Source organism: Lynx rufus, unplaced genomic scaffold (assembly GCF_022079265.1).
Source record: "Lynx rufus isolate CCGP_SWC_20201006 ecotype Redwood Valley unplaced genomic scaffold, mLynRuf1.p SCAF_2, whole genome shotgun sequence".
NCBI lineage: Eukaryota > Metazoa > Chordata > Mammalia > Carnivora > Felidae > Lynx > Lynx rufus.
In genome coordinates this window covers 51,054,878-51,069,659 of record NW_025814834.1, presented here as the reverse complement: position 1 = coordinate 51,069,659, position 14,782 = coordinate 51,054,878, and the positions used below count along the sequence as shown (strand labels likewise).

The 14,782-nt window shown below is 35.7% G+C and overlaps 2 protein-coding genes across 3 annotated transcripts in view; one reads left to right on the top strand and one right to left on the bottom strand.

The window, feature by feature from the left end:
* The window catches only part of NCKAP1 (NCK associated protein 1), a 110,063-nt gene that overhangs the window by 69,580 nt on the left and 25,701 nt on the right, over nt 1-14,782 (bottom strand). For both annotated transcript variants that reach the window (XM_047084286.1, XM_047084287.1), the window contains exons 3-5: nt 1,426-1,518; nt 1,173-1,229; nt 48-190 (exon numbers count right to left, since the gene is read on the bottom strand). In XM_047084286.1, the coding sequence (XP_046940242.1) occupies nt 48-190; nt 1,173-1,229; nt 1,426-1,518 (293 nt within the window). The remainder of the gene's footprint in view (nt 1-47; nt 191-1,172; nt 1,230-1,425; nt 1,519-14,782) is intronic.
* On the top strand, nt 7,406-7,561 carry LOC124515417 (60S ribosomal protein L39-like). Its single transcript, XM_047084288.1, has one exon. The coding sequence runs from the start codon at nt 7,406-7,408 to the stop codon at nt 7,559-7,561; it is 156 nt and encodes a 51-aa protein (XP_046940244.1).

Here is a 14,782-nt window from a genome sequence, read left to right as displayed (position 1 = left end):
GCCATCAAACTGAGAATTTCACAAAGATCTGTATAATGCAGGTCTACCTGGCTCCATGGGTCATTTCATGAGCATAGTTGTATAATCCAATGATTGCCTTCCTTTCTTCAATTCGAGACAGTAGTATCATTAGTGTTGTATAGGTTATAATCAAATCTAAGTAGTTCTTTGTTAAATCAAAGTTTACAGTCTAGAAAACAAAAATCAAGTTTAACCTCTTATTTTGTAAACTTTAAGACACACACACGCACACACACAATCTTCATGGCAGCTACTAAAAGTCAATAATTTTCTTTAGTTATTTATTTTATGCCTACTTCTAAAATTCTAATTCCTTTCACCAAAAACATACCTAAAATTTAGAAGTTACAGGTAACAGTTTCATGTTGGTGACACAATTTTATGGATGACAAAAAGCTTGTTATTGCTTTATTTAACGGGTAAATAGTTTAAAAGGATAAATAAAACCAGAATAAGAAGAAATATGGAGCCAATCTCACTAAGCAAGAAAAAGGAGTACTAAATAAAAAAGTAACGGAAGTCATTTAGTAGTAAATTGTCAATGGAGGCATTTTTCACTCTGACTTCCTGTATCTAGAAATTGTCGTACCTAAGATTCTATCAAGTATGCCTTTTACAGAGAAAAGTATTATTCACTTAACTTTTTTAAATTGCAATTACTAAAATAAAATACTAAAATTAACAACTATTTTCCAATACACTCAAGATTTATACTCAGTGACAATGAAATAAGTAAAAATAGAAAATACGTAACTCCTTACCTTTAAAAAGTGCTACAAAATACATCAAATTAACAATGCTAAAACTCGACATACTAGTCATGTAAATTTTCTCTAAAGAAAAACATTTAGTCACCTTAGTTATATTAGAAACTAACAGAGGAGCACCTGGGTGGCTCCTTCAGTTCAGCGTCCAACTTTGGCTCAGGTGATGACCTCACAGTTCATGGGTTCCAGCCCTGCGTCAGGCTCCATGCTGACAGCTCAGAGCCTGGAGCCTGCTTCAGATTCTGTATCTCCCTCTCTCTCTGCCCCTCCCCCACTCATGCCCAGTCTCTCTGTGTCTCTCAAAAATGAATAAAAACGTTAAAAGAAAAAAAAAAAAGAAACTACCAGGAGAGAATCAGGAGTTTTTCTGAAAATAATACTTACGATATCAAAGAAGACTTGGCAAACATCAATAGTGTTCAGCAATTCACAAACATGGTCCTGAAAATAAAAGCTTATGTTAATTTTCTACCTAGGTAAATAATACTAAATTTAGAAAACACAAAAATAAAATATATTTTAAATTGTAGTTGCAAAAGAATTTATTTTATTATCTACAAGTGACAAAGCAATTTATACAATTAATAAACATCAATCTACTTCTGAAATATTAAACTTTATATATTAAAATACATACCTTAAATTCCATAACATCTACAAATGTAAAGTAGTATAATGCCAGATTTTTCAGAATCTCTGATTTTTCTTTCTGTAGCTGTGCAAGCTGTTGCTGTAAAAAAACAAAATTAGAATGCATTTTTCATTCAGAACAAAAATATTTAATTTTACTACAAACTATCTTCTTTTATGATTGCTATATGGAAGCACAAGCTCTTAGAACAGTATCTCTAGATGATTAAGGCTTTTTAAAAAAAACCAAAATACTTGACATAGCAACTGCTAATAGTGATCAGCAACTGACAGTGTGAGGCTATAAAACCAATCAAAGCAGATTAGTACCAAACTGCACTACTATTAAGGAAAACTGGAAAATGTTAGGGAAAGGTATCAAATGAACTCTTTAAAAAAAAATTAAAAACAACTCATGAGAGCATGATCACATTACCAGAAGTGAGAGGAAAAAAAAGGATGATAAACACTGTGACTTACACTACAAAAAAACAATATGCTTTATAAATTTGGAACTTACCAAAAAGAACATCCAGGCAAAGCCACGTTAAGCATGCAAAATAAAATGTAGATACAAACATAAAATACAGTAACGGTTCCCTGACCAGATCCACAAAACACAATAATACGTTAAACAAAAGCAAAAAACCACAACAACAAAAAAAGAAATGAGAAAGAAGCAAAACTAGAGTTAAGACACTGGTAAACATGAAAGAGGGAAACGTGAATATAAAAGATAAATATTATCCAATCAACTGCATTATTAAATTTAAAAAGCCCTAGGTTTTCTTTTCAAAACTGTAAGTTCTGGAAGAATCCAGCCACATTTAACATCCTGTATCATAAGACTGACAGAATTCCAATAAACCTTCTAGAACCTTGATATTCTCAGTGTAGTCCACAGAAGAGCAACTCCACATCATTTAGGAGCTGATTAGAAAAGCAGAATCTCAGGCCCAAGGAAGATCTACTGAATGAGAATTTGCCTTTTAACAAAATACCCAGGTGATCTGAATGCACACTAAATGTCTGAGAATCACTTGTCTAGAATGTGAGAAAACTAGAATACGGAAAAGTGGTTTGAAGTAACAAAATTGCTGTCATAGTCCACATAATTTTGAGGCCCTCATACGGTTCTTACTTATACAGGAGAGTTGGGGGAAGAGGTGCCTCTCTACATAATTGTACTGAACCATTATGATAAGCCAGAAAATTTACAGCAGAGAGTGCAACATCAAGGGAAAATTCAAAAAAAATTCTGACAAGACAGTTTAAAATAGCAAGTATAGCAGTCTAGTAGACCCATCTAATATAGGGTAAACTACCCTAAAGACTGCAGTCCCTGAAGACATTTAAAGAATTATGTCTAGAAAATGTGTAAATGAAGTACCTCATTACTTCCTCATAATGCCAGACATATTAAAGTGTATACTTACAGTGATGTGTAACTGGTTTTAGCTTTATCTATGAGTAACTGACTTTATTTTCAACAATGTATCTGTTTCAAAACACTTCCATGTTTATATGCACATTTTTAATCATTACCACTCATCAAGCAGATACTTATACAAAAATGACTATTTTCTGGGGGTGTCAAGTGGACAAAATGGGTGAAGGGGAGTGGGAGACACAGGCTTCCAGTTATGGAATGAGTAAGTTAGGGGAATAAAAAGTATAGCATAGGGAATATTGTCAGTGGTGTTACAACAGCATTGTATGGTGACAGGTGGTAGCTACACTTGTGGTGAACGTAGTATTAACATATAAACTTGTGGAATTACTGTTACACACCTGAAACTAATGTAACACTGTGTCAACTATACTTCAACTAAAACTAAATTAATAAATTTTAAAAGATTCTATTTCCTCAGATTATATTACCTTTACCTTTAAGTTCAACAATAAACCTTTATGATTGATGACTTAGTCTTTTTTTTTTTTGCTTTTCAGTACTTTAAATTTGAGTTTTGAAATGTAATAGGTAAAGTACACTCATAAGAAGCAACAGTATAACTCAGTTGCTACTGGGCTTAATTATTAATAGTACCTCCTTTCAATTTCAGCATCCTAGTTTGGACCAAAAAAAAAAAAAAAAAAGACAGAGTCACCATCTCATTATGGCCTTAATGATCTTTTACACACATTTTATTTTACATATTAAGAACCTAATGCCCACAGAATGTAAAAGAACTGTCCTTTCTACCATTCTGTATGGTCACCACCTCCCTTTTTAGTAATAAAATCTCATTATGGTCTAAATTTCTCATTCAACTTTATTTCCCCCAAACCATAGGTAACTAGCCTCAAAGTGACTAAAAACATTCACTCCACTAACAAATGTCTGAATTCAAAACAGTCAAGTTTTCAAGGCCTTACACAACTTGGTTCTAAATAAAATTTACCTTCCCAATCTAAAATTTCCCCTACATTCATTCATACACAGTACCTAAATCAAACTATTCCCTATTTTCTATACACATCTCATATTTGTTTCCTCTACTGAGATGTCCAAATCCTACTATCCCCAAACTATTCAGTTTAAATGTTAACCTATTTTCAAAAACCATGCCTGATTAAACTTCTTCCTTGAATGCAAGTATTAGCTCTCTTCTAAATGTGTATAATTTCTAACAGTATCATTTTCTACCCTGTATCACAGCTTTCTCCAGCACTATAAGACAGTGTACCAAACTCATTTTTTTCAGTCTCCACAGCCTATATCACATTGCTCTGAACATAAAAAAGTATCCAACATAAACATCTATCAGAGGAGAGATTATGACAAATTTAAAAGGTTTTTATGTCAATGATAGATGACAAATTTTGCTAGAAAGCCTACCTCTTATTGAACAACCAAGACTAACTGACTTAACCATTAGAGCCTAATACTCTCATCATTAGCCAAAATAATGTACATGAGAACATCTGACAGTTCCTGGCACCCAGAAGCTATTCATTCAATATTAGATAAATGGCAAAGGAGGCTAAACAAACCATTTCTTCAAAACAAAAGAAAAGCTATTTTAAATAATGTAGTACTACTCATAGTACTTCTAGTAAGAGCTGGTATTATATGAGCACACACTCCTTGCCAGGCATTGTTCCAAATACTCTACAAGTATCTCACTCAGTCGTCCCAATTATATTTCCTATTTAATGACAATAAATTCCATAAAGTTATGTATGAAAGAGATCAATTATAACAACAAAGAACAAAAGTGTCTACAACTTTAAGACTTCAACCACAAAAAAAGAATGGTACCTTTTAGTTCTTAAAGTGAAAGAGAGTAGATACTACTAAATGTATTTAATTTTAGGTTCATCATCTCATTGTTTTATAGTAAACAAAAAGCAGAAAACAGCTAAACAACAGATCAATAATAAATTGTTTGATGTAACAGAACAGAATTAGAAAAGTGTAATTCTGAGAACTGATTCTATTCATTAATACTTTAAAAGCATTATTTTGGATACTTAGATTAACTATATACATTAGCAAAATATTTGTACAATGCTTTCACTAAATTTCAAACCATGGATCCTTATTCTTAAAATTCAAAGTAAAAAATATGTAAAAACCAAAAACAAACAGGAAAAACATTAGCAACACAGATCGTAAAAACATCGTATCTTTGCACTGAAAAATGTTGGTTATCAATCTTTGTCAAATAAAGAAGCATTTTACACACAAAGTAAGTATCTAAAAAATTCACTGAAATGTAGTATTTACTAGTTTTTACTCTTTCAAACAAAAATTACTGGCAAATTACAATAAAGAACCAATGCCTAAGATGGCAACTCACTGATTTTCAAAGAAATGTGGCTATAGTTCTTTATTCACCTATTTCAAGTATTATGTTCTTTCATTGTCAAAACTGCTTATGCATAATAAACTATTTTTCTTGATCTAAATTATGCTAGTATTTTGTTCCTTTTAAAAACCAAGTACAGTGTGGAACCCAAATAGCCAAAGCAATCCTGAAAAAGAAAACCAAAGCTGGAGGCATCACAAGTCCGGACTTCAAGCTGTATTACAAAGGTGCAATCATCAAGACAGTATGGTACTGGCACAAAAACAGAAACATAGATCAATGGAACAGAATAGAGAACCAAGAAATGGACACACAACTATATAGTTAACTAATCTTTGACAAAGCAGGAAAGAATATCCAATGGAAAAAAGACAAGTCTCTTCAGCAAATGGTGGTGGGAAAACAATGCAAAAGAATGAACCTGGACAACTTCCTTATACCATACAGAAATGTATACTCAAAATGGATGAAAGACCTAAATGTAAGACAGGAAACCATGAAAATCCTAGAGGAGAAAACAGGCAGCAACCTCTTTGACCTCAGCTGCAGCAACTTCTTACTCAACCTATCTCCAGAGGCAAGGGAAACAAAAGCAAACATGAACTATTGGGACCTCAAGATAAAAAGCTGCTGCACAGCAAAAGAAACAATCAACAAAACTAAAAGGCAACGAATGGAATGGGAGAAAATGTCAGATAAAGGGTTAGTATCCAAAATCTATAAAGAACTTATCAAACTCAACACCCAAAAAACAAATAATCCAGTGAAGACATGAGCAAAAGACATGAACAGGCACTTTTCCAAAGAATACATTCAGATGGCTAACAGACATGTGAAAAGATGCCCAACATCACTCATCATCAGGGAAATACAAATCAAAACTACAATGAGATACCACCTCACATCTGTCAGAATGGCTAAAACTGACAAAACAGGAAACAACAGATATTCACAAGGATGAGGAGAAAGGGGACCCTTTTGCATTGCTGGTTGAAATGCAAACTGGGACAGCCACTCTGGAAACAGTATGGATGTTCCTCAAAAATTTAAAAACAATTACTGTACAACCCAGCAATTGCTCTATTAGGTATTTACCAAAGGATACAAAAATGCTGATTCATAGGGGCACATGCATCCCAATGTTTATAGCAGCACTATCAACAAAAGCCAAAGTATGAAAAGAGCCCAAATATCCATCAACTGATGAATGGATAAAGAAGATGTGTACACATAAACACACACACACGCACACGCGCGCGCACACACACACACACACACACAAATGGAATATTAGTGATCAAAAAGAATGAAATCTTGCCATTTGCAACAGCGTGAATGGAACTAGAGCGTATTATGCTAAGTGAAATAAGTCAGTCCGAGAAAGACAAATATATTTCACTCAAATGTAGAATTTAAGAAATAAAACAGATGAACATAGGGGAAGGAAAGGAAAAATAAGATAAAAAGAGAGAGAAAGGCAAACCATAATAGACTCTTAACAGAACAGGGTTGCTGGAGGGGTGCTGGGTGGGGGATGGGCTAAATGCATGATGGGCATTAAGGAGGGCACTTGTTGGGATGAGCACTGGGTGTTATATGTAAGTGATGAATCACTGAATTCTACTCCTGAAATCATTCTTACACTATATGTTAACTTGGATTTAAATCAAATTTAAAAAATAAAAATGAAAATTCAAAAACAAAACAGTAACAACCAAGTATAGAAGTTTGGTCTCAGAAAAAGCTTTGTTCAGTTTCTTAATATGATATTCTAAACCACACTTTTAAAAATATGAGTCCTGAGAAGGTATTTGGGTAAACCTCTTATGAAAGGAACTGTCAGCTACCACCCTTTGTCATTAACTCTCATCTAGACCACTACACTAGGCTCCAAACTGCTCTCCAAACTTCATCTTTGACTTCTTTAGCCTCACTCAGTAGCTGTCATACAGGTCTTTCTCCTCTGTTCATCAAATTCATCAAGGTTGGTCCCACCTCAGAGCCTCTGCACTTCCTTTCTCAAGTCTGGGATGTTTTTGCCACTTGTTTGCATAGCTCACTCCCTCACTTCTCTTCAGAGAAGCCACTGTTAAGCACTCTTATCTAAATAGTCTCCTTTTGCTTTTTTTCCCTCTTCTACGCCATCCTTGTGTGTGCCGCTGGCCACTTCTCGCCATGTCTTCTCACAAGACTTTCAGGATCAAGCGATTCCTTGCCAAGAAACAAAAGCAGAATCGTCCCATTGCCCCGTGGGTTCGGATGAAAACTGGTAATAAAATCAGATACAACTCCAAGAGGCAGAATTGGAGAAGAATGAAGCTGGGTCTGTAAGGGATCGAACATGAGATGGCACACGTTTATGCTGCCTGAAAGTCAGGTGTTTCTATTCCATCCCTCCCTACTGCCTGACCAGTAGATCTGTCTTATCAGGAAATTGACTTTTCTGTTACGATGCTTCTGCACCTGTAGGTTGGTTCAGTAATAAACATGTGAGACCTTTTGGTTAAAAAAAAAAAAAAAAAAAAGTCTCCTTTTGGGGCTAATGAGTGGCTCAGTTGGTTAAGCATCTGACTCTTGATCTTGACTCAGGTCATGATCTCGCAGTTCGTGAGTGGAGTCCCACATTGGGCTCTGCACTGACAGCGTGGAGCCTGCTTGGAATTCTCTCTCTGTCTCTGTCTCTCTCTCTGTCCCTACCCCACTCGTGTTCTTTCTCTCTCTAAATAAGCTTAAAAATTTTTTTTAAATAAGCATAAAAATAAAATAAAATAGTCTCCTTTCCTCCTTGCTCTTTAACTGCTTATCCTGCTTTTTATTTCTTCCTACCACTTATCACCAAATCAAAGTATGTGTTTATTTCCATTAACTGTTTGTTATCTAAAAACCCAACTTGAATTTAAATCCACGGAGCAAGAAGGTTTGTAACACTCTCTGCTATATCTCCAACATCAAGAATACCAGCACAGGGGCGCCTGGGTGGCGCAGTCGGTTAAGCGTCCGACTTCAGCCAGGTCACGATCTCGCGGTCCGTGAGTTCGAGCCCCTCGTCAGGCTCTGGGCTGATGGCTCAGAGCCTGGAGCCTGTATCCGATTCTGTGTCTCCCTCTCTCTCTGCCCCTCCCCCGTCTGTCTCTCTCTGTCCCAAAAATAAATAAACGTTGAAAGAATACCAGCACATAGTAGCATGTACAATTAATCTATCAATTAATTTCCAATCATCAAGATTCTCAATGTAAAAATCATAGTCAATTTTTAAATTGCATTGCTGATTATAAATGAATGCAATATCAGGTATCAACTCATGTCTCAAATGAGTTTATGTATCCTAACACAGACTGGTGATTTAATCCCTGGAATAAATCCCCAAAGTTGGGCAAAATATTTTATTATGTCCTTCCAGGATAGAAAAGCATAAAACAAGGAAACAAGAAGCGTCTAAAAAGAATGGCATATTAGATCCAATATAAGCGAATCTAAGATTACCTGAAAATCCAAATCAGCACAAAGAGTACTCATTTTACTTTTTTAAAGATTTTATTTTTAAGTAACCTCTACACCCAGCATGGGACTCAAACCTACAATGCCAAGATCAAGAGTTGCGGGTTCCACCAACTGAGCCGGCCAGGTGCCCCAAGAGTACTCATTTAAAAAAAAAAGGTTCATAACATTTCGTAGGATTCTCCTTCTATCATATACAAAATGATTCTACTGGTAGTCAGTATTTCATAAATGCATTTTTCTGAGCAAAGGGTAGTAAATAAATTTCAGGGAAGTATCTTTAACACCTGCCTAGTAATTAAGCATGACTGAGTATTTAAAATTTGTTACTGAATCTAATCCTCATAAATACCCTTCAAGGTACATGTTTTTTACAGCAATAAAATATACATAACACAGAATCTACTTTAACAATTTCAGCCATTTTGAAATGTGTAGTTCACACTTAAAAATATACAAACATTGTTGTACAACTATCACTCCCATCTGTGTCCAGAACATCTTATTTTTTTAAGCAGGCTTCACGCTCAGCAGAGCCCAGTGTGGGGCCTGAACTCACCACCCTGAGATCAAGACCTGAGCTGAGGTCAAGTCCAATGCTTAACCAACTGAGCCACCAAGGCGCCCCCCCCCCCCAGAACTTTTATCTTCCCAATCCAGGTATATTTTTATCCTCACTTTCCAGATACAGAAACAGACCATAAAGAAGGCAAAATGCCAAATGAAGTCAATGAGACATCAAAGTTTAAAACACCTCTTCGATATACTTCAACATTCAAGTGTCCATACAATGATACAAAAGTAGTATAGGAACAAGCCAAGCTATAACTATTTTCTTTTCAGAAAATACTTGTATTTATTTGTAGCCTCATCAGACTATAGCTTCCAAGAACTCCTCTAATTCAACCGCCTCATTTTATATATTAAATTTTTTCAATTTTGTATTGCTAGTCATTGTTTAAATTAATTCCAAAGAACAGAGTTGTATATTTTAAAGAACAGAAAGGCAAAGAAATTAAAGGTTTATGCATACCACTTTTGTAATAGGACTTTATTGCTCCTCCCATCAATAGCATTCTCTTTTCCCACCCTTACAATCTCAGCTGGCCTTGTGACTTGCTTTGACCAACAGAAAGCAGAAACAACGACACTCTTAATGTGAGGCCTTGCAGCTTCTGATTTTGCTCTTTTTGGAACACTGCCCTTGAGTGCCATGTGTGAAGAGGCCTCAGATATATCATGAGGAAAGAAAAGTCTCAGTATCTTGCTATCTCAGTTAGGCCCACCCCCCAGCCAACCCACCAGCTACATGTAGTTGTGACATAAGGCTGGTGAGACAAACACAAGAACTGCCCAGTGAACCCACAGAATAAGAAATAAGTTGTTGTTTTAAGCTAATATTTGGGGTCATCTGTTATACAGTACTAAGTAACTGAAACAAAGACTAATAAGTAACACAAATTAAAACAATCTCTATTTCACCACCTGTGCACCTAAGTTGCACCTGAAAAGATCCTGAAAGTTTAAGATTTCTGGTTACAGGATGGTCAAATTAATACAAACTCGTGAACTACTGTAATTTTATCATTAGTACTAGAAAAATCACTAATTATAGGTCCTAGAGTAAAGAGAGGTTGGTGTAACATATTTATATAAAAGGTAGTATACTGTGTTAATGATAATGTAATTTTTGTATAATGGCACCATTTTCCAATATAAATGAAGCTAGTTCCTCACATTCATTTTTAATAATTTTTATTTTTCTAATATGTGATTACCTTGCTTTCATAACCTGGGCACTGAAAAAAAATCAAGCTTTTCTTACAGATTAGATGTCAACATTATAATCAATAATTATGCCGAACTATTTATGTCAAGATGGCCTCAGGTGCTACTGACATATCAAGGTAGTAAGTCAACATTAAACTGTCCTTGATGGTTATACTTTTTTTACTTTTTAAAGTTTTTATTTCTCTGGATGCCTGGGTGGCTCAGTCAGTTAATCACCCAACTTCAGCTAAGGTCATGATCTCACAGTTTCTGAATACATTTCATTTTTTCTGAAATACTTCCAGGACCACCTGGGTGGCTCAGCATCTGACTTTGGCTAAGGCCATGATCTTGTGGTTAGTGATTTCAAGCCACACATGGGGATCCATGTTGACAACACAGAGCCTGCTTGGGATTCTTTCTCTCCCCGTCTCTCTACCCCTTTCTCACTCAAGCTCACGCAAGCGTGCTCTCAAAATAAATAAATAAACTTAAAAAAAATAAAAAATAAAAAATAAAATACCCCTTCTGGCTGTTGAAAATTGTTTTCCATAGCTTTATTAAGATACAGTTTATGGGGTGCCTGGGTGGCATGCTCTCTCTCTCTCAAAAATAAACATTTAAAAAATAAAAATATAAATCACTTAAAAAAGGTAGCTTACATAACATAAAACTCATCCATGATAAATGAGCAATTAAATAATTTGCATAAATTTAGAGTTGTGCAACCACCAACTCTATCGTTTTAGAACATTTCCATTATCCCAAGATATACTATTTACAGTTAACTTCACTCTTACCCCATTACCCCCAGAACCAAGCAACTACTGATCTACTTTCTGTCTCAACAAATTTGCTTTTTCTAGACACTTCCTATAAAATAGAACCACACAATATGTAGCTTTTTGCATCTGACTTCTTTCACTTAGCCCAATGTTTTGGAGTTCATCAACACTACAACATCTATCAGTAGTGTGTTCCTTTTAATTGTTGAATAGTATCCCATTAAATGGATATACCACATTTTACTTACTTATTCATAAATATATTATTCATTTAGTCAACAAACATCCCAACCTATTATATTATCAGGCATCATGAGAGGAGCTGGGGATAAAACTGTGAATAAAATGATGACCTTGCCTCTAAAAGAGTATATATAGACTACTGAAGGATGTACATGTCAGTATGCAGGTAACTCTCACCTTTTTTTTTTTAAGGTAAATATCCAGTTTTAAAAGCTGGTTACACCACAATTAACTTCTAGGTGCAAGGTTCAAAAATGGTGAAACACTATAATGCTTATAATACAAGACAAAGATCCTCACCAACTAGTAATAACATGAAAGAAGTTTAAAGCACACACACACATTCCTCCCCCTTCCCAGTTTGAGAAAGACCACAAGAATGGTCAGAGCTTCTAAAGGTAGTGAGGATGGTGAGGAAGATGGGGAAAGTTAAAGGATACCCTAAAATAAAGAGGGCTCCCAGGGATTATTTTTCTTACATATTGACAGTGTGGTGGCTCATGTTAAATTTCCTCAATTTGCAGGCCTGTAAAGAGGAATAAAGTTTATGCTTAAACTCTCTTGGCTTCTTCCTGACCTTTTTGTTTATATGTTGTTCTTGGGAGATTTGGAAACAAGGTTAACTGGCATCTATGAATAACTCCCACTTAAGACCTGTAATACCCTCCTAATACCTTACATCCTCATCAATTGTTGGAACTCAGAAGCACCTCTGATCCATTTACCCTACCATTTTTTTCCTGTCACTTGCCTTCTTATGCCATAATACCTTTTTTAACCATTTTAAGACTGAGTGGCCCATCACTGGATTACTCCCTTATCTCTTTCTCCACCATGACTGCCTGATAAAACCCACAATAAGAGAAAGCATATACATATGCTGACTTGATCTCAACCTGAATTCATGACCATAAACCATAACTGAGTAGCAACACGACACCATTTTCACTGCCAATTTTTACTGTCAATTCATTCTCTCATTCTCAATGATTATGCCATTCCCCCTCTCTCTTAAAACACTCAATAATTCCATTTCAACTTCTGTTTCATGTTAGCCTGTGCTCTAGACTTAATACGTATACTTGGCTACTCAAAATCTCCACTCAGATTTCTAATATTTAGACATATTGAACATATCTAATATTGAGTTGTTGAGTACTATCCCCTTGTATGCCCGTGCCCACCCCAAACCTGTTCATCTTGGGTCCTTACCCAAGTAAATCTTGAGATCTGTTCAAGCCAAAATCTTGGGGTCATCTCTCATAGTCTCATGTACCCCATACCAATGGATCAGCAAATTACTGAAGAGTCTATCTTCAAAATACATTTTCAGAATCTGAACATTTCATGGCTGTCTTCAAAGTAATTCAGAATCTGAACATTTCTCACCTCTACCATTCTGGCCCAAGCCACTATTAGCTCTAATCTCAATGACTGCAAATATCCTTCTCCTCAGTATGGCATTCCCTGGTCACCTTAAGTAAGTATCTCCCCACTATCACTCTGTTTTGTTCTTTTTAAAACTCATCTCTACCTGATATTACATTCATATTCTTTTTTTGTCTATCTTTATCCAATAGAACATAAGCTCTACAAGAACTGTAATTTGATTTAGTTATTCACTGCTGGATCCCCTCTCCCATAACAGGACTATGCAGATAGCTCTCAACAAATGTTTTAAATAAGTGAATGAATGATAAATGGAGGGAACTATACATGCAGCACTTAACCTAACTTGAAAGGGTTAAAGAAAGTTTCTCTGAAATGGTGACATCTGAGGATAAACCCAAAAGACAAGTAGAAGTTAGCCTAATGAAAGAATATGGGAGGCAAGTATTTTTCCATATAGTGAAAACAGCATAAACAAAGACCTCAAGGCTAAGGAAAGCGTGGCCAATTTGTGCCATGAAAGTATACACATACTCTCCCAAAATAAAATACTCCTTAAAAAATAAGCACTTAGGGGCGTCTGGGTGGCTCAGTCAGTTAAGTGTCTGACTTTGGCTCAGGTCATGATCCCACGGTCCATGAGTTCGAGCCCCACGTTGGGCTCTGTGCTGACAGCTCAGAGCCTGCAGCCTGCTTCAGATTCTGTGTCTCCCTCTCTGTCTGCCCCTTCCCTGCTCGCACTCAGTCGGTGTCTCTCTCTCTTTCTCTCTCTCTCAAAAATAAACATTGGGGCGCCTGGGTGGCTCAGTCGGTTGGGCATCCGATTTCGGCTCAGGTCATATTCTCATGGTTCATGGTTTGAGCCCCACGTCAGGCTCTGTGCTGAAAGCTCAGAGCCTGGAGCCTGCTTCCGATTCTGTGTCTCCCTTTCTCTGGCCCTCCCCCACTCACACTCTGTCTCATTCTCTGTCTCAAAAATAAACAAACATTAAAAAAATGTTGTTTAAAATAATAAACATATTTTAAAAAGCACTTAAATATATTTTCCTATGTTCTGCATTCTATCTAACACTACACAGAGGACTAACATCGTATACTATCCTATTTATTTTTGGCTAAAGACCATTAGTATACATATTTAAAACATTTTTAGCCCAAGATGACTGCTAGGAAGAAGAATAAAGAAGAGTAAGTGTTTTTGCAACATCTCTTATTTACTCCACTATATCTTTTGTCACCTTTTACTCTGCATTTTAGCAAAAATGTTTTGATCTGACAAAAGGTAAGACCAAGGCAGCCATGATAAACAGAAAGAAACCATACTAACGGTGCTCAAAGGGTACCAGGCTAAAAGTAGCTAAAGCTCCCTTCAAACAAATAACCAAGAAAATAAAAATTAAAGATCAACAAGTGATTACATATTGGTAATATCCTTTGTTACTAGGAAGGGCATCATAACCAACATTGCAGCCAAAGGGACAGTTTGGAAGATAGCTAAAAAACTATCACTAAGGGCAAGATATAACTAAGAAATTTGAGGAAAATAGAAAGATGATTGCAAATGCCAGGAATGCATCTCCATGGGGAAAACCCCAGTATAATGCTCATTAGCAGTCTCATTTGCAGGAAAACAGAGAGCATCAATGAGCTGAAGAGGTTATGATTAGAGTTTAGTATAATTAGAATATACAGTACACAAAATTCACAAAATAAAGTGATTTCAAAGCACATGTGTTTTGGGATCATAGGAATCAACCCTGAGAATACAATGAAAGCCAAAAAATACACTCACATTCAAATTCTGTACACAGTATCAGGGGATTCCCAAATTCTGTGAAAACTTCATATAAAAGCCCAGGTAAAAACC